This window comes from Tenrec ecaudatus, chromosome 13 (assembly GCF_050624435.1).
Source record: "Tenrec ecaudatus isolate mTenEca1 chromosome 13, mTenEca1.hap1, whole genome shotgun sequence".
Lineage (NCBI taxonomy): Eukaryota > Metazoa > Chordata > Mammalia > Afrosoricida > Tenrecidae > Tenrec > Tenrec ecaudatus.
This window is the reverse complement of record NC_134542.1, coordinates 70,732,981-70,755,286: the sequence shown is the minus strand read 5'-3', so window position 1 is coordinate 70,755,286 and position 22,306 is coordinate 70,732,981. Positions and strand designations below refer to the sequence as shown.

General features: G+C 42.7%; 1 protein-coding gene across 2 annotated transcripts in view; it reads right to left on the bottom strand.

The window, feature by feature from the left end:
* Positions 1-1,391: 1,391 nt before the first annotated feature.
* The window catches only part of STK39 (serine/threonine kinase 39), a 365,110-nt gene continuing 344,195 nt past the window's right edge, over positions 1,392-22,306 (bottom strand). For both annotated transcript variants that reach the window (XM_075529482.1, XM_075529481.1), the window contains one exon: positions 1,392-1,653. In XM_075529482.1, coding sequence (XP_075385597.1) covers positions 1,579-1,653 — 75 coding nt within the window. In that variant the 3' untranslated portion in view covers positions 1,392-1,578. The remainder of the gene's footprint in view (positions 1,654-22,306) is intronic.

Here is a 22,306-nt window from a genome sequence, read left to right as displayed (position 1 = left end):
GAAAGTGCTAAATGTTACTGCAGCAGGGCAGGTACTACCTAACGGTGGAATGAAACGCTGTAACACCATCTCTTTGTGCAATACACTTTTATTTTCCTTTTCCTTTTGCAGTCATCTTTGAGTAATCATTGTGTAAACAATAGAATGGAATGAAATTACATTAAATTGTATGCAAATGGCTCTAGAACACCTTAACAATTATGACAAGGCAATTATAAATAACTTTTTTTCCTTAGTAATATATATTTGCTTTTTAAGTACATCGAAGAGCTGCCGTATCTAGGGTTAGCTAGGAAAGAGCGATGGTACCGTCCCAGGAGTCCACCTCCCTCAAAAGTTTAAACTCCAATTTTGAAAATCTTAAGATTTACTGGTTCCATTGTATATAGTCAAGCAGAGGGTTACTTGGGGCAAAAAGTTCTTATCCTTGAAACCTGACAGCATTTTACCTTTGTAGTCATTGCACAAGACCCTTTCTATAATGTTCACCTCTATCTGGGAAGTCTGCAGAAATTCAAGTAAAACTGAAGATCTTGGTACTTTCAAGTGTATCGCTTTTTGAACAACAGGCCGTATGACTTAAGGAGAAGCCAAATCAGAGATGGGTACGCAGTCAGCCATCGAAGAGTCTGGCGACGTTTCCTAGGGCATGCTACACTCTAAAGGAAGCCACGCTTAGCGATGCCGTCGCAGGTGGGCACCGGGTTAGCTGCGAGCCCATGCCTGCGGAAAGCAGCCCTCAGCACACTCTTCCTATGAGAGCCTGCAAGGCGCCTCCCACTCCCAAGAGACTGTCAGATTGTGAATCGGTTTCCAGGCAAACAAACTGAGAGAGTGAAGCATTCCTAGTTCTTAATCCAGTCACTTCAAAAATTAACGTTACAAATACTTCAAAGATATACCTGAAACCTTTTGTTTAAATAAGAGATAACTGCAAGAAGCATATAATCACAACCTTTTTCTTTTTCCTTTCCTTATCACTAAGGTGTGTAATGCATACATATATGAAAAATAAAATTCACAGTCAGTTTTAAAACTAGAATTCAAGTTTGGCTAATAAATCTTAATTTTATAAGTATATTAATTTCTAAATACAACATAAAGAGGCAGTATTATCAGATGCACAATTAACGTATTCTAACAGAAAGAATGAACAGTGAAAGGAGAAACAGGCTTCCGATAGAAAATTCTTTGTTGTGGTTGTTGTTGCCAATAAATAGGGCCACCTGAGTGTGATTTCAGATCCTTTTTGCTGGCGGGATAGTTCCACAATGAGTGCTAAGATCATTGAACAGCTTTGGAAAAGAGTAGCAACAGCCGTGCAGCTGTGGCATTTGCTTGTTCTCATACTGTGGATCGCTAGAGAATGAAGCAGAACTCGGAGTGTTAAGTTTAAAAAAAAACCAAACTTTTTGTTTTTAATCCCATTTTTCGTCTAAGCCGGCCTCTTCACAATCTTCTGAATTTGCTGGGAAGTGGGAATGAAGGGGTGGGAGGAACTGGGTAGGGAGAGGGCGGGCCGAGGGGAGTGTGGTGAGGAGGGGCATGACAGATAAGGGTGACATCAAGAGACATACATCAGCTGACACTCAACTGAGCAAATCCAATCAGCTTCACTTCGTCGGGAATCTCCGACCCGTCACAGCCAGAAGCCTGAGAAGGGAGAAAGAGACCATCTGTTAGTGCAGGCCTGTCAGCACTGAAGGGACAGGGTGAGTCAGGGGAGCAGTTCAAGCAGTTCAGCTCCCAGCCCCTGGCAGTGACCTCACGTTCCACCAAAGCTTCCACCAGACAGACTAGGAAGAAAGACCTGCAGATCTACTTCTGAAAACCAGCCAATGGAAACCAATGAATCATAATAATTTTAATGACAGCCAATCACGGGGGCTGGGGGCGGGGGTGGCCTAGAATGGGTAGCATCTGATTTTCTGGTGCATGAGGTTGATGAGTCCGGGGGCAACTCAAAGGCAGCCAAGGCAACAACCACAAGATGGTGGGTCCAGGCGAAGGCGGAGTCTGAGGGAGGCCACGAGCCCCACCTCTTACAAGAGAGACCCTACTCACCGTCCTCTTGAATGACTTGGGGGGCCTCGTTTCTGCTGGAAGGAGACCTGGCTATCATGCGATCCAGTACAAAAAAGGGGATTACGTAACTCTTTACACACTAACCCACACATCATCAGTTATTTTTGTCAACTACACCCTCCTCTGGAGGCATTTTCCTAAAGACACTGTTAATGTTTTACAGTGATGGATGAAAAAAAAATTAGCAGAGTGTACTTACTGAAAATAACTTGAGAGGATGCTGCGGTTGGCAAAATTCTTATAACATGTAGATTATTTGTATAATATTAAACCTTTAAACAACTTCAGGCCTAGCCTCACAGCTTTGAAGCTGCCAGTAACATCTGTGACTGTCAATAACCAAAACCCAAACTTACTGCCATCAAGTCGATGCTGGCTCACTGCAACCTTAGAGGACTGGGGAGAACGGCCCCTGTGAGTTTCCAAGATTGTAACCATTTACGGGAGTAGAAAGCCTCGTCCTTCTATGGAACGGCTGGTGGTTTTGAACTGATGACCTTGCAGGTCCCAGCCCTATGTGGAACCACTATGCCACCCTGTGATTGCCAGTAAACCACATGCAAATTTCTGAAAACCTATTTAAAAATATTTTATTGTGTTTTCAAAAAGGTTTTTTAGTTGAAATTCTTCAACAGGTTCTTCACAATTGGTTGAGTGACTATGGATACATTCTTCACAATGTGTGCTCAGTCTTAGGAGTTCCCATCATGTCCCTGTCCCCTTACCGTCCTATCTTTGCCTGACAGGAGTGACCATGCATTTGGTCTCATCTATATGTAATTGTAGAGCAGCACAGAGTATTCCTGGGGAGTGTTCTTTATTTTGTCATCTCATCAGCTATTACACTAAAAGGTGACCCCAGGGGATAATTTGGGTTGTAGGTTTACTATCTCAGGACAATAGGCTCAGGGAGTCGGCCAGTGTCAGTCATTCCAGTTAAGTTTGGATTTTTAAAAGAATTTGAGATTCTGTTCTACACTTTTTTCCCATTCCTCCAGGACCCATCTACTATGACCCCAATCAGAACAGTTGGTGTGGGCAGAAGAGCCCCATTTAGTTCTCTGGGCTTCTCTATAGACTGCCAGCTCTGTGGAGTTGCTTGAGTCTTTGGTTTCCTCCTTTCTCGTTTGTCCTGGACAAGTTGCTACTATGGTTATAGGTGCCGCTGAGTTGGTTCCAACTTGGAGCATTCTAGCTGTACTTCTTCCAATTTATTTGTTCTTTTGGAAATCCAATAATTGCCTTAAAATTTTTTTTTGTTGTTGTGCTTGGGTGAAGGTTTACAGAAGAAATCAGTTGACAGTTGAGTCATAGGGGTGAGTTCTGTTCCAGAGCTGGATCAGGACCAGAGTCTCAATGTTCATTTCCTACCATTTCTAATCCCTTCATTCCTAACCCTTCTGAACCTTGTCCTCGGAGAACTGCTATCTTCTGATCTTAAATGGTTGACTACTCTAAGGACGGTGTACCTCAGTAGTAGTAGTATTCCATATACAAGGGGGTACTCCCCCACGCCCACCTCTGCCCAAACTGGACTTTTTTCAATGCCATGTACTAAATGTTTCTTTACAAAACAACCTTATCACCTTCAAAGTACTCTCCATTACACTTAATACATTTATCAAATCCACGACTCCATTCTTGAAGACATTTTTCAAACTCATCTGTTTGGATGGCTGACAGCACCTCACTCATTATTTTTCTTCACCAATTCTACGTCATCAAATCGCTGTCCTTTCATGTCCCTCTTCATTTGCAGAAACAAAAAGCAGTCGCACTGAGCAAGGTCAAGTGAGTAAGGTGCATGGAGCATGCTGGGTTTTTGGGGGGCCAAAAACGGATGCACTGAGATGACTGTGTGAACAGGGGCATTGTCGTGGTGGCAAAACCAGTCCCCCGTCAGCCACAAATCAGGCCTTTTATTTTGCATATTGTTACACAATCATTTTAGAACCTCTACATAGAAAGCTGGATTAACAATCTGACCTGGTGGAACAATCTTCAAATGCACTACCAGTCAACATTTTCGCCTATGTGGGAAGTTGATGGATGTCCAGAATGAAGTTTGTCACCAACATTTCACCTTTTTTGAAACAAGAAAATAACTCATATGTTTGACTTTTTCCCATGGAGCTGTCCTTGTAAGCTGTGTTCTATATCACAAAAGTTTCTGTGGCATTTTTCCTGAGCAGGAAACAAAATTTCACAGCTGCATGCTGTTCTCTTAACTCAATCATCACAAAAAACAAGGTTGGAACAAAACTGCTTTTACGAAAAGTTCCCTGTGTCCAGAGAGACCCTTCCCAGGTGACGCTCTGAGTGCACTAATTCAGAGCGAGTTGCTTGATGTTTGCCTAGCAAGGAAAAACTGTATACCTCAAAAGCTCTGCTCTGCCCAGTGCAATTCCAGTTTTGTGCCCCCTTGTAGACCTGGGCACAGTCCAGAAGGGGTTAGGAAAGAAAGCGGAAAAGTGACATGAAACACAATGTCATGAAATGTTGAACACAAAACTAATTTGCTCTGCAAACCTTCACCCAATGCACAATAAAGTCTCAAGGATTCTACAGTCTGTTTGACCAGTAAGACTGATTTTTTTTTAAACGACTGATTTTAGTCTCCATTGTTTTCCTACTCTACCCAGACTGCCTAATGTGATCTCTTTCCAAGCAGATGGTAGTGGTATCCGGGCACCATCTAGTTCTTCTAGTCTCAGGGTCATGGAGGGAAATGTCCATTTAATCCATTAGCTCATTGGTCTTTGATTTTCTTCACTCTTCCTTTCTCCAAATGGGGAGAGCCCAATTGTTGCAACTTAGATGACTATTAATACGATTTTAAGACCTCAGCTGCTTCCAAGTAGGAGGTAGAGTCTTATCCTTGTGGAGTACGTTATGCCAACTGAACTTCGTGTCCCCTGGGACCATGGTCCTGTGTACTGAGGTCCAGTGACTCATTCCTTCAAGGTGTTGGTTGTGCCTAGGTAAGATGATGTTTGTCCCATGAATGCTCTACCACATTTATGAATACATTGGCAGCAGAGGTACATACACATGCAAAAATATCCTGCCAACTTATTTTATTTTTGTGGGTATAGTTCCATTCTTCTGCCCACTCTTGTTCAGTATATGTATGCACACACGCACTTGGAGACCACAATTATTGCACACTTGTGTATCTAACAAGATTGACCTCTGTTGCTTTTAACCCATGCACTTCCATCAATGTCATTCCCTGACCCATCATTTTTGCCCTGACTGCACTCTTATGAGTGTATTGCTATCTTCTTCACACAAGTTATCACCATGGGGCTTCAAAAAAATTGTGAGAAATTCCATTACCTTTTAATTCCCTTCCTTCCCTCCCACCCCTGCTAACCAACGAAGAATGTGTCTTTTAAAATGACAACCTTTTCTTGATGTTTTATAACAGTAGCCTCATACAATATGTCCTTTTGTAATTGACTGACTTTATTCAGCATAATGCCCTCCAGGTTCATCCATGTTAAATTTCAAAGATCACTGTTATTCTTTCATACTGCATAGTACTCCATTGTGTGCAGGCACCGTAGTTGATCTTCCACTGATGGGCATTCAGGATGTTTTTGCTAATGGGAATACTGCGGAAATGAACATGGATGTGCATTATCTAGTCGAGTCTTGGCTGCTTATTTCTCTTGGACACAAACCTAGTGTCAGGATTGCAGGGTCAGACGGTGTTTCTATTTCCAGCTTTTGAAAGAAGCACCATGCCATTTTCCACCGCAGTCACTCGATTAGAGTCTCACCAGCAGTGTAGGAGGGGCCCATTAATTTCACAGCCTCATTAGCATTTGCTGTTTTCTGTGTTGTATCTTTTTTAACTTTGCTATTAATGCTGGGGTGTGATGACATCTCACTGTTGCTGTGACTTGCAGCTTTCTGATGACTAATGATCCTGATCATTCTTTACGGGTTTGTTGGCTTCCTGAATGTCTTCCTCTCCCAAAAAACCAAACTCGCTGCCACTGAGTCCATTCTAACCCACAGTGACCATATAGGACAAGGTAGAACTGCACCTGTGGAATTCTGAGACTGTAACTCTTTAATGGACTAAAAAGCCTCATCTTTCTCCCCAAAAGTTTTGAACTGCTGACTTTGTGGTTAGCACCTCAACACATAACCACTATGCCACCAGGGCTCATCTTTAATATGCAATAATCATTTTAAAATTAAACTGTCTTTTTACTTCTCCAGGTTTTGTATTTTCTATACATTTCAGAGATTCATCCCTTGTTCAATAAGTTGTTTCAAAAATTTCCCCTCAGTCTGTGGGTTCTCTTTTTATTCTTTCGGTAAATCTTTTGCTGTGCATAAGTGTCTAATTTTTTAGGAGGCCCCAGTCATCTAATTTGTCATGTTTGGTAGTGTGTTTATGACATTGTATCTTAGATAACTAAGCTTTTAAACTTAGTCACTCCTCACAAAACTACGATGTAGAAGATAAACTTTATGAACTGCATTATGCCAGGTGACTGAACAGTCCCATGAGAATATGGGCCTACGCCTCCAAGTCCAGAAAACCAATCCTGGAGGTGCTGGGTTATGTTAGAGAAGTATCTATAATTCATAATAAAAGTAAAAAATAAACTCACTGTACTCAGGTCGGTGTTGAATCATAGCGAACCTGGAGGACAGGGTAGAACTGCCCCTGTGAGTCTCTGAGACTGTAGCTGTGACAGCAGGAGACAGTCCCATCTTCCTCCCGAGGATTACTGGCTGGTGGTATTGAACTGCTGACCTTGCGGATCAAAGCCCAATGTGTAACCACTAGGACTATGACTAGAGTGCACATACATACACAGGCATCCTGGCGGTGTAGTGGCTACTACTGGGGTGCAAATGGCAAGGTTAGCAACTCAAATTCACCAGTTGCTCTGCAGGAGGAAAATGAGGCTGTCTGCTCCTGTTAAGAACTGCAGTCTCAAAAACCCACTGGGGCAGCTCTGAGTTGGAACTGATGCGATGGTCCCTAGTTTGATTTTGAGTGTATGCATACATATACACACCTATATTTATGTCCATATACACTTATACACATGTCATGCCTACATATGTACAAATGTGCACGTATAATTTTTTGGTTGTTGATGTTGTTGTCGCAAATTATATCGGCTGCAACCCATTGCCACTGAGGCAACTCTGATTCATAGTGTAGGATTTCCAAAGGGCTTCCTGGGATACAATCTTATGGAAGCAGACTGCCACATCTTCCTCCTGTGGAAGGGCAGTGAGCTAGAACCACTGACCTCCCTTCCGGTCAGCAGCATAGTGCTCAAACACTGCTCCACCAGGCCTTCTCTAAGTGGCATGTTGCTGCTGTCACTAGGTGCTGCCAAGTTAGCTCCTACTCAGAGAGACCTCGTGGGTAGCACGATGAAACCCTGCCTGGTCCTGTGCCATCCGCACCACTGTTTCTATGTTTGAGCCCACTGGTGCAGCCACCAGCCACAGGGTCAATCTGTTATTTGTTTTGCTGACCCTCTTCTTTCCCACTCTCAGGGTCCTTCTCTAGGATCGTGTCCCTTCTGAAAACATGTCCAAAGTACACGAGACAGACTCTCGCTATCTTCACTGCTAAGGAGCATTCTGACAGTACTTCTAAGAGAAATCCTTCTTCTGGTAGTGTATTCAATATTCTGCACTAACACCACAATTCACAGGCATCCATTCTGCTTCAATCCTCCTTATTAACTGTCCAACTTTCCCACGTGTACTAGGTGATTGAAAAATACAGCGTGGGCCAGGTGCACTTTAGCCCTCAAAGCGACATCTTTGCTTCTATAACAGTTTCCAGGTGATCAAATGAGTCCTTCTTCTTAAGTACATCTTAGTGACATCATTTACCTTTGTCAAGCTTTGCACACTTCACCATCATTTGGTCTTCCCTTCCCGTCACCAAAATGAACTAGATTCTAGAGCACAACTGCCCAAATGTAATTGGCCTACCACTCTTTTCCAGAAAAAAGATTACCTGGTGCCCCCTTGGCAATTAAAAACGCTTGTGCTCCAGCCCACAGTCCAGGAGCAAGTGTAGATATCGGTATTGGCAGCCCCCTTGGGTGGTGCCAGAGTGGCCTCTTTCTACGTTGGCACACATGGATTTTCCAGGACTCACAGCTGACTTAGGGCAACTGAAATAATGAAAGGAAACAAAAGCAGAAGACCTCAGGACATAGACTGACACAGAGACCGCAACGACAGGCACAGGCATGGAACCAACTGGACCACAACGAGGCACAACCAGAAGCAGAAGAGATCTGCGAGTAAGAAGTAACCAGTCACCCAGAATAGATCAGCTCATTGTATGTCCTTTCTGTGTAAGCACCAGTGAGTAGTCATCTTTACAGGGATGTGCACCATCTTTATACGACCTTAGGATACACAGGGGAGGGAGGGCCGGTGGTTTGAAATGTTTATGGGAGAATCCCATGATCTGTTCATTCCATTTTCACATGAGTTTGAAGAGAACCTTTACACTTATTACCTGTCATTGACCAAAATTATACATGTCAAAACTTTTTTTTGAAACCTCAAAATCTGTGAAAAAATTAAGTCCTGGCTTTTCCAGCCTCACTGGTTCCAATCTTAAAAGTATTTTCTTACTTTCAAGCCCTCTTCTTTGCCTTCCCTTTAAACAAATACAATACTGAGATCACCATTCTAAATCACCCCTTCATGCCAGTGTACATACTAAAAATTGGATACGACATAAGCCAAACCAAACTCACTGCCATCAAGTTGAAGCTGACCCATGGCGACCCTGTAGGACAGGGTAGAACTGCTCTTATGAGTTTCTGAGACTGTGATTCTTAGCAGGAATAGAAAGTCCAGTCCCATCTTTCTTTCTCAGAGTGGCTGGTGGTTTTGAACTGCTGACCTTGTGGTTAGTCACCCAAGAATCATCACTAGCCACCAGGGTGGGCAACTGATTACAAAACGAACATAGAAACCATTTCTTGGCCTAATCCATACCAAATTCCTGCCATACCAACTAGTTTCCCAGGGGGAAGAAACCCTTCCTCATCATTCTAGTCAACCTGCTCAGCACTGCTTGTCTATGTTTAGAGTGTCAGAAGAGACAGTAAATAACACAAGCCTTCTTTCAACTCTTACATTTTCTTTTAAAATAAGCAGCCAACTGGAACACATAACCTAAATATTTAAAAATAATTGTCCTCCAAATGAAATTCAGCGTGAGTAGTTATGCTTGTACAAAACCAGTAGCCTAAAGGGTAGGAATATTAGTATTACAAAAAAAACCCTTAACTTTGTGCCTGGCACTACGGCTTATGCAGTTTTGCTTGACAGGGACGATCTTAAGTGCAGGACAGCATTCCTTGTCTGCACTACGAGGGGCAGCGAGAGCAGAAACTCTCCTTCCCTTCTCGCTTCCAACCCAGTGGAACAGGCACAGGGGGCATTTCAGCTGAGGTGTTTCCTGGTGGGCACGAGGCATACTTAAACACGAACATCAGCCTCCCTGCTGATTTTCTCATTCCATTATCATTGTTTCTTTATCGACCTGCCCAAAGCTTCTCCCCTCTCCTACTCTAACAGCATCATTTGCTCAACCCACTAGAGACCCCCCAGGGAAATGAACAGGCAACCTATAAACATCTTGGGACTAACTATGTTGCGGTTGACCAAAAGGAGGTCAGGGCATCTCAAAGCTACAACAGAACCTTGGCAAGGTGAACTTCCACAGGTTAAAAGGACCAAACACAAATGGCATACCAGTGGCCTCCGAACCAAGTAAAGCTCAGCTGACTGCTGCAGAGGCGATGAGAATGATCCCCTAGGACAGAGTTGAAGTGCCCCTGTGAGTTTCTGAGACAATATCTGCTCCCGAGAGAAGGAAGTCCTGGGAGCAGTTGGTTTTGAACTACTGATCTAGCAAATCGCAGCCCAACTTATAACCACTATGCCACCAGGGCTCCTGCGTGAACTGCGTAAAGGCATAAGCAGTGATAACTCAATGATTTACAAAGTCGTGTTTGTACACTGAGAAGTTCAAGAACTGAAAATATCTTTCCAATAAGAAATAATGGAAAACCAGAACCTTTGGTTCTGAAGCCCCAAAGGTACACTTATCAATTCATTTTCCAGGCCTACCAGCACAAAATTAACAGTACTAGGTTGTGGAAATACCCCCCAAAACACCTAAGCACAATAGATAACAGTCCATTATATATCAAAATTCAATAAAGCAAAAAAAATACATTAAATTAAATAAAATAAAAAATTAATCAAGCAAAAAATAAATATCAAAATTCAATAAAGCAAATAAAAATTAAATAAATTAAATTACATAATGTGCAAAGAAAAGCACAATGATGACTGTCTTGTACTAACACAAGCGCTGCATGTTGGCTGAGCAAGAGCAGCACTTAGAAGTGTCAGCCCTTTGTGTCCGACGTTGAGTCTCAACACACGACCCTCTCTCCGCCTGTACAGGTTTATTCAAGTGGGACTTTTAGTTTGACTATTGATCAAGGTTAAGAACACTGAGCAGAATATTTTTCAAACTTTGCTGTTCAAGTAGTGGAAAGTTAGAGCTTTGAGCCATTCGACAACTGAGGTATCACAGTATATACAGTCCTTTCCTTGACAAGCCTAATGGACAGGACAGTTGAGAGAGAGAGAGAGAATGATCAAAGCCCAGGTTGACTAAGGGAGTTTTAGGAGTGTCCATATCGCCATCGATGCCTCCGGTACCTCCTCCCACAACTACACTGGCATATCCTGTTTCCTGGCAAAGAGACATAGAGATCCCCTGTAGAGGGACGATCTTAAAGACATCAATTCTCTTTCACCTACCATCTCGTAGGACATAACATAAATAAAGGAATTTGCAGTGGTTCTGAAACACAGAAAGAAGGGACCAAAGAACCTTCAAAGAGCAGTTCTCAGGAATCCTTTATTCTGTAATAACATTACTGAGAACCCCAAATTCATGTCTATATGAGCTATATGGATTGTAACGCTTGTCCTGTAAGTAAAAAAAATGAGCAATTGATACTGTTTTATGAATCCATTAAGTACCCATTAATACACTCACATAAAACACCTGTTTAACCCACACCTTCAAAATTGTACTGAGTGACCTTGTTTTGCATTTTTACAAATCTCTTTAATGACTTGCTTAATAGAAGGCAGCTGTATCCTCATATTTGCTTCTGCACGCAATCCGTTACTTATCTTTTGTTTTCTTGAATATATAAGGACAATCCGTCCTTACCCAAATACGTACTTGCAAAAGGGAAGAAGATTTTTAAATAGCTTTTCTAGATAATTTTGGATAGTTTTCTAACTGGGGTTTTCTTAAAGGTTAGTGGGGATACCAGAGGGACCCCACACAATTCAGTTCAGGAGGGTTGCTTAGAGGGAAATTCAATGTGGCTGGAATGTAGGAGGAGCATCATAAAGATAAATAGGCACAGACCCATGGGGTTTTGAGAAAGAGTTGGGGGCTTTTGGTTTACCTCAGTGGAAGCCAGCTGGGGCTTGACGTTGGCCCTGCCACTGTCTCTGCTGCAGCCGGGACCATTTGGAGCCCATAGTGGGGCTTGGTATCAACACAGCTGCAGTTTGCCCCCCACCTGCCTTAGGGCAGGGACTGGACCCTTGCAGCTCCACAGACAGGGATCGGGGTTCAGCTACATGTTGATTTTGTTTCCATCTCTCCTCTCTGTCCCCCCACAGTCCTGGAGGTCTGTCCAGGGGCTTTTTCTTGGTACAGTCACAGCTTGCCACCTCAACATCTGGGCAGGGACTAAACCATGGCAGCTCATAGGCAGGGATCGGGGTTCAGATACATTGTTGCTTTTGTTTCAATCCCCTCTCTCTGTTCCCCCCATGGTCTTAGAGGGCTCTGCAGGGGCTTTTTCTAGGCTCAGCGGTGCCTTGCCTTGCCACTGCCACCTGGGGACAGGGACTAAACCCTTGCAGCTCCATGGGCAGGGATCATGACTCACCTACATTGTTCCTTTTGTTTCCATCTCTTCTCTATATTCCCACAGTCTAAGCGTTATTTTAATTTTTTTTCTCCTCTTTGTCTCTTTCCTGTTCTCTCACACTCCACTGCTGACACTCCACTGCTGACCTCTGACTTAGCCTAGGACATTTATGTCTGCACCACACCCAGCTAGGTGAGCTCCACCCTGTGTAACTAACCCAAGGCCAGGAAAAGCCCTACTTTCTCTCCAAGGGATACTCTGCCCAACTTCTTACCAGGGAATTCCTGCCTGTGTACCTGGGGACATAAGGCAGCTCGGTCAACACTCGTCAACATTCCAAGTTGTTGCAGCAAACTCTGCCTAGACTCCACAACACCAAAGCAGGCAACCCACCAGCATTCTGGGGCACTCCCCTGAGAGGGAAGCCACAGGAGGATAAAGTGATAGGTTAATTCCATAGTGAAATTAGCTGTAGGCAGTTCAAAGAAACATTCCTACAAGTCTCCCAGAGAGAGCCAGTGTTCTTCAACTTCCTGGAAAATGGCACATGGCTTCTCTAAAACAACACAATGCAAACAGCCTTCAGCCCCAATGATCTTAATGAAAAACCAGGAGAAACTTAAGGTAATGGCAGAAGATGTTCCGAACATAACAACATGCATAGAAGAAGCAGAGATTGAGCTGCCACAGAAACAAATTTTCAGAAAGCTGCTTGGAGTCATAGAAGATATGAGAGAAACAATACAGAAAAAGGATGAAATGATAGAGGACATACACCAAAGGGAAATACAGGAGTTTAGGGAGGAGATAACAAAAACCAATAGCAGAAACACGGACCTCAAGAATCGACAGGAGAAAGCAGAGAACCACATCAGTGACTTGGAGGACAGCCAAGCAAACTTTAACAAACGTGAACAAACATCTAATAAAATCATCAGAGAAGCTGAAGAAAACCTAAGAGCTATGTCTGATGCTATGAAGTGGAACAACTTTAGAATTATTGATTTATCAGAGGAAGACACAACCAAGAAGTCATCTGCAACAATAGTGAGAGAATTCTTGGAGGAAAACTTCCCAAGCTTAATGAATGAAAACCAGGCAACCATTCAGAAGGCTGAAAGAACACCAGATAGACTGAATCCCAAGTAGAAGTCACCAAGACATAATAGTTAAACTATCCAACTATGAGGAAAAGGAGAAAATTATGAGAGCAGCTAGGGAAAAACAAGCAATCACATATAAAGTTTCCTAAATACGAATATGCTCAGACCTACCAGCAGAAACTATGAAGAAAGGGAGAAAGTGGAGTATCATATTCAAAAAATTGAAGGAAAACAGCACAAACCCAAGAATACTCTACCCAGCCAAATTATTGATCAAGATAGATGAACAAGTAAGAGTCTTCCCAGATAAGAAAAAACTCAAAGAATATGTTAGAAGAAACCCAGCCCTACAAAAGACCCTTGCCGACCCAGTAAAGGGCAGAACAACACTCACCATGCATAAATAAGAGACCGCCACATAGAACAACCTCACCCAGAGAGCAAAAAAGAGAAAAGAGACCCCAAGATAGCATTGGCTTAAGGATCGAAAGAACTCAAGAATGATACACACATACATGCACAACAGACTAATGAAAAAGGAAAGTAGGAAAACACCCAACACAAAAGGTATACGATGATATCACAGAGTCTGCAGATGGATATAATGACTCTGAATATCAATGGCCTGAACTCAGGCAATAAAAGACTGAGACTAGCAGACTGGCTTAGAAAACACAACCCAACAATCTGCTGCCTACAGGAGACACAGCTCAAGGCTACAGACAAAAATAGGCTGAGAATCAAAGGCTGGGAAAAATCATACCAAGCAAACAATTAAAAAAAAGCAGGGTTGCAATCCTAATCATGGATAAAATAGACCTCAAAGTGCAAACCAATAAAAGAGATAAGGAGGGACACTTTATAATGCTCAACGGAATGGTAGACAAAGAACCACTAAGCACTGTAAACATATATTCCCCGAACGAGAGACCTGCTGAATACGTCAACCAAACACTCCAAAAGATTAAAAAAGAAATCAAAGCCTCAACAATTTTAGTGGGTGACTTCAAAACACCGCTCTCTGAAAAAGATAGATCACAGGGAAAGAAACTCAACAAGGAGGCTAGAGATCTAAACACTACAATTAAATATTTTGACCTCATATTTACAGAGATTTTCATCTAAACACAAAAAAATTCATTCTTCTCAAGTTCACACAGCACATATTCAAAGACAGACCACATGTTGGACATAAGGCGAATCTACATAAATTTAAGCACATTGATATCATACAGACCTCTCTGACCACTGTGCAATAAGGCTGGAAATCAACAAAAGGAAGATGAAAACAAGAGCAAACAATTGGAGGATGAATGATTCTCTACTGCAAAAGGAGTGTGTACTGGCACAGATCAGAGATGAAATTAGGAAATTTCTAGAAACCAATGAGAATGAGCACATGACATATCAAAACTTATGGGACACAGCAAAGGCAGTTATAAGTGGAAGTTCCATAGCAATACATGCACAACTGAGAAAGGAAGAGAGACTCATGATTGATATGCAGGCACAAAATTTACAACAACTAGAACAAAGTCAGCAGGACAATCCTACTAACAGCAAAAGAAAATAAATCATAAAAATCAGGGCTGAGATTCAGGAGAAGAAAAAAATGGAAAAAATTAATGCTGCTAAAAGTTGGTTCTTTGAAAGGATAAACAGAATCAACAGACCTCTGGCAAACCTAACCAAAGAAAGGAGGGAACAAATTTCAATAGCAAGAATAAGGGATGAAAGAAGGGTCATTACAACAGACCCTAATGAAATCAAAAGGATAATTACACAGTTCTATGAAGGATTGTACTCCAATGAATTCAAAAATTTGGAAGACATGGACAAATTCTTGGAAAAACAATCCCTCCCTAGACTATCCTTGATGGACGTCAAGAATCTCAACAGACCTATAGCAATAGGAGAAATAGACAAGGTTATCAAGGGATTACCAACAAAAAAATCCCCTGGACCAGATGGCTTCATTGGAGAATTCTACCAAGCATTTAGGGAAGAACTGACACCAATCCTACACAAACTCTTCCTGAACATAGAAAAAGACGGCAAACTCCCGAACTCCTTCTATGAAGGTAGTATAACTCTGATACTGAAACTGGGCAAAGATCCCACAAGAATCGAGAACTACAGGCCATTATCCCTAATGAACATCAATGCAAAAATGCTTAACAAAATACTAGCCAACAAAATACAAAAGTATATAAACAAATAATTCACAATGACCAAGTGAGATTCATACCAGGGATGCAGGGATGGTACAACATATGAAAGACCATTAGTGTTATCCATCACATTGAACCACATGATAATATCAATAGATGCAGAAAAAGCATTTGACAACATCCAACATCAATTCCTATTTAAGACACTTGAGAAGATAGGAATGGATGGAAAATTCTTCAAGACAATACCAGCTATATATGAAACACCAACAACAAATGTGGTAGTCAATGGAGAAAAGACTAACACAATCCCATTGAAAAGGGGGACCAGGCAAGGATGCCCCTTGTCCCCACTCTTATTTAATATCGTGCGGAAGGTTTTAGCTAACAGCATAAGGCAAAGAAAAGACATCAAAGTACTCATCTGGGGGAAGGAAGAGGTGAAACTATCGTTATTTGCAGATAATATGATTTTATATATGGAAAATCCCAAAAGTTCCACAAGGGGAGTACTAGAAGCAATAGAGGAGTTTGGCAGAGTGGCAAGATACAAGATCAACAAACAGAAGTCCACAGGACTGTTATACACATTGGATAAGAAGAGGAGATAAAAAAGGTGGTACCCTTCACAATAGCCAAACACAAATGGAAATATCTAGGGATATATACCCTAGATAAGAACAAAAGATCCATATGGTGAAAACTACAGAACACTATTACAAGAAACCAAGAGTGACCTCAACAAATGGAAGGATATCCCACACTCGTGGATTGGAAGACTCAATATAGTCAAGATGTTATTTCTACCAAAGGCAACATAAAAGTTTAATGCAATCCTGATACAATTACCCTCATCTCTCTTCAAAGAAATGGAAAAAATGATTACCGACTTCATATGGAGAGGGAAGAAGCCCAGAATCAGCAGAGAACTCCTTAAGAAGAAGGACACAGTAGGAAGGCTCGCTTTACCTGACTTTAGCACATACTATACAACCACAGTTGTCAAAACCGCATGGTATTGGTACAATGACAGATACTCAGACCAATCGAAAAGAACTGAAAACCCAGAAATAAAATCATCAGCATACAGACAAATGATCTTTGATAAGGGCCCCCAAAATATCAAATGGGAAGCAGATGCCCTCTTTAACAAGTGGTGCTGGGGAAAAAATGGATATTTACCTGCAGAAAAATGAAGCAAGACCCTTATCTCACTTCATGCACAAGAGTAAACCCAAGGTTTATTCAGACCATGAAGTTAAACCCCAAACTCGTAGGGCCATCAATGAAGGAATTGGGACCAACTTGAGAACTCTGGCACAGGGAATACATAAGCTATCAGAAATAGGGAAGGACACAAACACAGAGGAGGCACAAATTGACAAACGGGATATACTGAAGATAAAACACCTGTGTACATCAAAAGAATTTACCAAGGGAGTAATAAGAGAGTCCATGGAATGGGAAAACATCTCTAGCAATGACACATCAGACAAAGGCCTTATTACTAAAATCTACAATACTCTGCTAGCTTCCAAAAAGAAAAAAAAACTAATTGCCCACTTGAGAGGTGGGCAAAGGACCTGAACAGAAGTTTCACAGGGGCAGAAATCCGAATGGCCAACAAACATATGAGAAAATGTTCCCGATCTTTAGCCATAAGAGAAATGCAAATTAAAAAACAATGAGGTAACACCTAACACCCTCAAAGGTAGCCCAATTCAAAAACTCAGAAAGCAACAAGTGGTGGAGGGGCTGTGGGGAGAAAGAAACTCTCATCCACTGCTGGTAGACTTGTAAGTATGTACAACCACTATGGAAATCGATCTGGGGATATCTAAAACAGATGGATATTGAGTAACCATTTGACCCAGCAATCCCCCTACTGGGCATATACCCAGAAGTGGCAAGAAACAAACCAAGGCCAGACATCTGTGCTCCAATGTTCATTGCCGCACAGTTCACAATTGCAAGGAGTTGGAAGCAACCCAAATTTCCATCAACTGACGACTGGATTAAAAAACGGTGGTATACACATGCAATGGAGTACTACACATCGCTAAAAAGCAGTGATGAACGTATGAAGCACATCGCTGCATGGGACGAACTGGAGGAAATCATGCTAAGCGAAGTAAGTCAAGCACAAAAGGACAACATAAGTCTGCTGAGGTAAGCATTTAAAAAAATGTTCAAAAGGGGCACAGGCAAAAAGCTACTGTACACAAATATTACTGGGGTGAGGATCAGGTAACATGGCAGGGACCAGATCAAATACATGGATACACATGGTAGACAACTAAAAAGGAGGTGGGGAAAGGAAAAATATAAATAATAAAAAAGCAATGAGTAGTGGGGGTACAGGGCACTAAGTCACCCAAGGGGAGGGTATTGTTTGTGTCTCCACAGGGAAAGAGGGACCAGACTTCAACCCAGTGCTCCAAGATGTGAATGCAACATGCTGGCCTGGAGTAGGGAACCAGTGGAGAGGTCTGAGGGGCTGGCCCCAGTCCCAACTACTAAGTAGATAACGCCCCCTACCACCCCAAAGAATTTATTTTAAAAGATGGCATTGAATCTGCAGCCCCGGGAGAGGGAACATATCTGATCAGAGCACACGGGTGCTGATGAAAGGGGCGGGGGGGGGGGGGGAGTGGAGTACATCCTGGTCAACCAGGCCTTGAGGATGATGACCCCAATTAGAGCAGCCAGTCCACAGAGAGGACCACATGGCCAGCCCTACTATGACACATGACACCCCTCACTGACCCATGGCTCTGCGGGGGACAGCACCAGAGACACAGTGTGGGAATTGTGCCCGACCTGATCCCGCCGCACCGAGGCAAAACACTAAGGGGATGGAACAGAACAGCAAAGGAATGGAGCGGCGAGGTCACCAGGGAATGCTGAAGGCGGACTTTGGGGCCAGGGTGTGGTGCCCCAACAGACTGGACTCGAAAACACTCCTAAAGGCAACAAACAGTCCTTGAACTAACTACAAGCTTTTCTTTCTTATTGTGTTTTGTTTTTTGTCATTGGTTTGTTGTTGTTTTGTTGTATATTGTTACTTGGTTTTGCTCTGTCTTGTTTTTGTGCATGTTATTATCTCCATAGGTCTGTCTAAATAAGATAGGCTGGATGAACAATATAGAGGAGAAAACAACAGGACTGACAGTTCTGGGGGGACATGGGAGAGGGGGAGGTGGGGGGAAAGGAAGTGATGTTAACAAACCCAGGGACAAGGGAACAACAAGTGATCCAAATTGGTGGTGAGGAGGGTGTGGGAGGCCTGGTAGGGCATGATCAAGAGTAATGTAACCAAGAGGAATTGCTAAAGCCTTGGTGGGGACTAAGCATGATAGTGGGACAGGAGGAAAGTCAAGGGAAATAGAGAAAAGAGCTGGAAGGCAAAGGGCATTTATAGAGGTTTAGATAAAGACATGTACATATGCAAATATATTTATATATAAGGATGGGGAAATAGATCTATGTGCATATATTTATAGGTTTAGTATTAAGGTATCAGAAGGACATTGGGCCTCCACTCAAGTACTCCCTCAATGCAAGAATACTTTCTTCTATTAAATTGGCATTCTATGATACTCACCATCCCGACACAACCGTTGAAGACAAAGCGGGCGAATAAGCAAATGTGGTGAAAAAGCTGATGGTGCCCAGCTATTAAAAGATATAGCGCCTGGGGTCTCAGAAGCAACAAAGCCCACATGGAATAAGCACGCCAGCCTGTGCAATCACAAGGTGTTGAAAGGATCAGGTATCAGGCATCATCAGAACCAAAAATCTTACCATAGTGAATGAGGTGGGGAGTGCGGAGTGGAGACCCAAAGCTCATTTGTAAGCCACGGGAGATCCCCTTGCAGTAGGGTCTCGGGGAGGAGATGAGCCAGACAGGGTGCGACATAGCAACGATGAAAAATGCAACTTTCCTCTAGTTCTTAAATGCTTCCTCCACCACCACCACCACACCACTATCATGATCCGAGTTCTACCTTGCAAGTCTGGGTAGACCAAAGGATGTACACTGGTACAAATAGTAACTGGAAATAGGGAATCCAGGCTGGATGATCCCTTCAGAACCAGTGGTGTGAGTTGCGATACTGGGAACGTAGAGGGAAGGTGGGTTGGAAAGGGGGAACCAATTATAAGGATTTACATGTGACCACCTCCCTGAGGGATGGACAACAGAAAAGTGGGTGAAGAGAGATGTCGGACAGGGCAAGATATAACAAAATAATTTATAAATTATCAAGGGCTCATGAGGGAGGGTGGAGCGGGGAGGAAGGAGAAAAATTGAGGACCTGATACCAGGGGCTTAAGTGGAGAGCAAGCAAATGTTTTGAGAATGATGAGGGCAATGAATGTACAAATGTGCTTTACACAACTGATGTACTTATGGATTGTGATAAGAGTTGTATGAGCCCCTAATAAAACGATTTAAAAAAAGAAAGAGTACATATAAAAAAACAGGTTAGTACGAATGACAATTTGAAGTTATATCATTGAACTTTTTGTACTGTTAACATTAACATCTGTAAAAATTTTAGTTTGGATGGCTTTTACCCAAGCATGATTTCAAATGTCACTGAGCAATGAGCAGATCTTCTAGATGCTGACATTCTTCATTATACAATATCAAATGCTTCATTATACAATGACAACAAGTCACATTAGTCTCACCACTGATCTCATCAGTAAAGTCTTTAAGTAGTGGGAGGCTGTCAAACTTACAGTGGTAGATGAAAATTTTCCAAAAACTCTAATTTTGGTTTGAAGTTTGAGTTTTTTAATTGACAATAAAAACTGCTAGTTGTTTTCTTTGAAGTGTCAGACTTCGTGATTCATGTTCAAGAAAATGTCTGCCAGTTTCTCCAGCCCAAGTAACCAAAGTTTGCTAGTTTCTAACACCCAGACCCCCACCAAGTGAAAATGGTGTTTGTTATTGCGGGGTTTTCTATCAACCTGGCAAAGCCAGGGTTCCCAGTGGTTTGGCAGTTGCAGCATTGTTGCCTCCCATTATGTGACCCAACATAATGTAATCAACTCCATTGTGGGATCTGCTGTGAGAAGCCAAGCAGTTTTAAGATTAAGGTGGAGTGCAACCTTCTTACTTGGGTCACAGTCAGGGATGTGATCTACTTCCTACATGAACTGACACTGTGGAAAAGCTTGCTTGAGTATTGCTGGGTGTAGATCCTGCATCTGGCTCTTGGACCTCCAGTTCTTTCGACTTGGACTCGTGGCCTGCGGTATTTCTTACTGATCCCAGGAGCCATCTCATCTGCCGACCTTGGAGTCATTTGCCTTTCCAGTCACATGACTGATCTGCTGACATCAGACTGATTCACTTCTGCAGGCAATCCTGGGTTCATCAGCCCCCAAATCTGCACTGGTCAGGAGAAGCTACCAGCTTAACATCTGACCCAAACTGGGCTGGACTTAACTATGTGAGGCATTTTCTTGATCTAAATCAATCCTTCAATCTCTCTTTCCTTCTCCTCCCCCTTGTCCCCACCCCACCCCCAGCCTTTAGATCTGTCACTGGTTTTCTCTTTCCAGGGCAGGGCTTCTTAAACTTTTCCCAGAAACATCTCAGATTCATTGCATCCTTGATTTATCATTAATTTTTTTGTCAGTGTGCCTTCATAAACCTTTTATGTTTGTCAGTGGTGACTCCCCGGTCAGTGGTCACAGTCCACATTTTCAGAAGCGTTGCTCTATAGCATCCAGCCTAGCATTGTGTTAAAAAAAAATCCCAACTCGAGTTTAGCTCACGATGCAAATAATTCTTCAGACACTCTTCCTGGAGACAACTACCATACTTTGATTCAATGCAGAAGTGCTACATGTGACTTCATTAAAGATGTATCTTTACAAGTTGAGGTTAATAATATGAAGACAATTTCCTGTCTCACCAACAAAATTCTTACGTAGGACTTTTTTTACAGTGAGCACATGGCTTTGAAGATCCCACGATGGCTATTTGTACAGATCAGTGTCACCACCTTGATTTGTGCTAAGATCTCAGCTGCTTAAGATCTAGTGTGAAGACAGTGGATAAGGCAAGGTCTCGTCGCACGATTATGAAGAAAAGACTTTTGAAGTCCAGATTCCCAGAAAGGGCCTTGGAGGCCCGCAGGTGCAAAAACCACATTTTACAGACCTCGCCTTTCAAGGAAAATGTATGCATTATCAGGAACGTAGACAAGAGTATAAGCATACATGGTTGTTGTACTATGTTCTGCTTCTTAAATACCCAGATCAGCAGGCCTAGCTTAAGCCCAGTGGAGGATCTGAAAATGTGATAGTCCAGTGTCAGTCAAAAGTGTTATTCTCCATCCCAAACTTAGATGCACTTTGGAATCATCTGGATGTTTCAAAACATACCTGGGGTCTTCTAAAAGTTCATGGAGAAATGCAATGAAGGGACAATGGATTTTTCCCATGAGCCTTGTGAAGCCCCCTTGGGCCAGGGGCTGAGTCGATCTCCAGAGGGTAGGACCCAATGGTTATGGAGGGTGGCCTGGGCACTGGGATGTTTTAGGCTCCGCAGGTAACGGAAAGGCGCAGTAGTTTGTGAGCCACTAGCTGCTACGGTCCATTGCTTCTCAAAGGGCAAAGCTCTGCTTTCCTTTAAGTCTGTGATCCTCAACAGTAGCTCACACCAGTCACTTGAAGTGCTGTGAAAACACAGGTGACTGAGCTCCGGTACCTGGAAGTTCTGAGTGAGGAGGTCTGAGTGGGAGCCTCAGATTTACCTACACTTGGGGATCACTGCCGTAATCATGCTGCCTCCTTACTTAGTTCAATGTGTAAGCCGTGCGCCTCTAAAAAATAAAGCCCTATGTCAGTTAATTAAGGAGCCCTGGTGGTACTGTCAAGTCAGTTAACTGCTAACCACAAGGTAGGTGTTTCAAATCCACCAGCCTCTCTGATG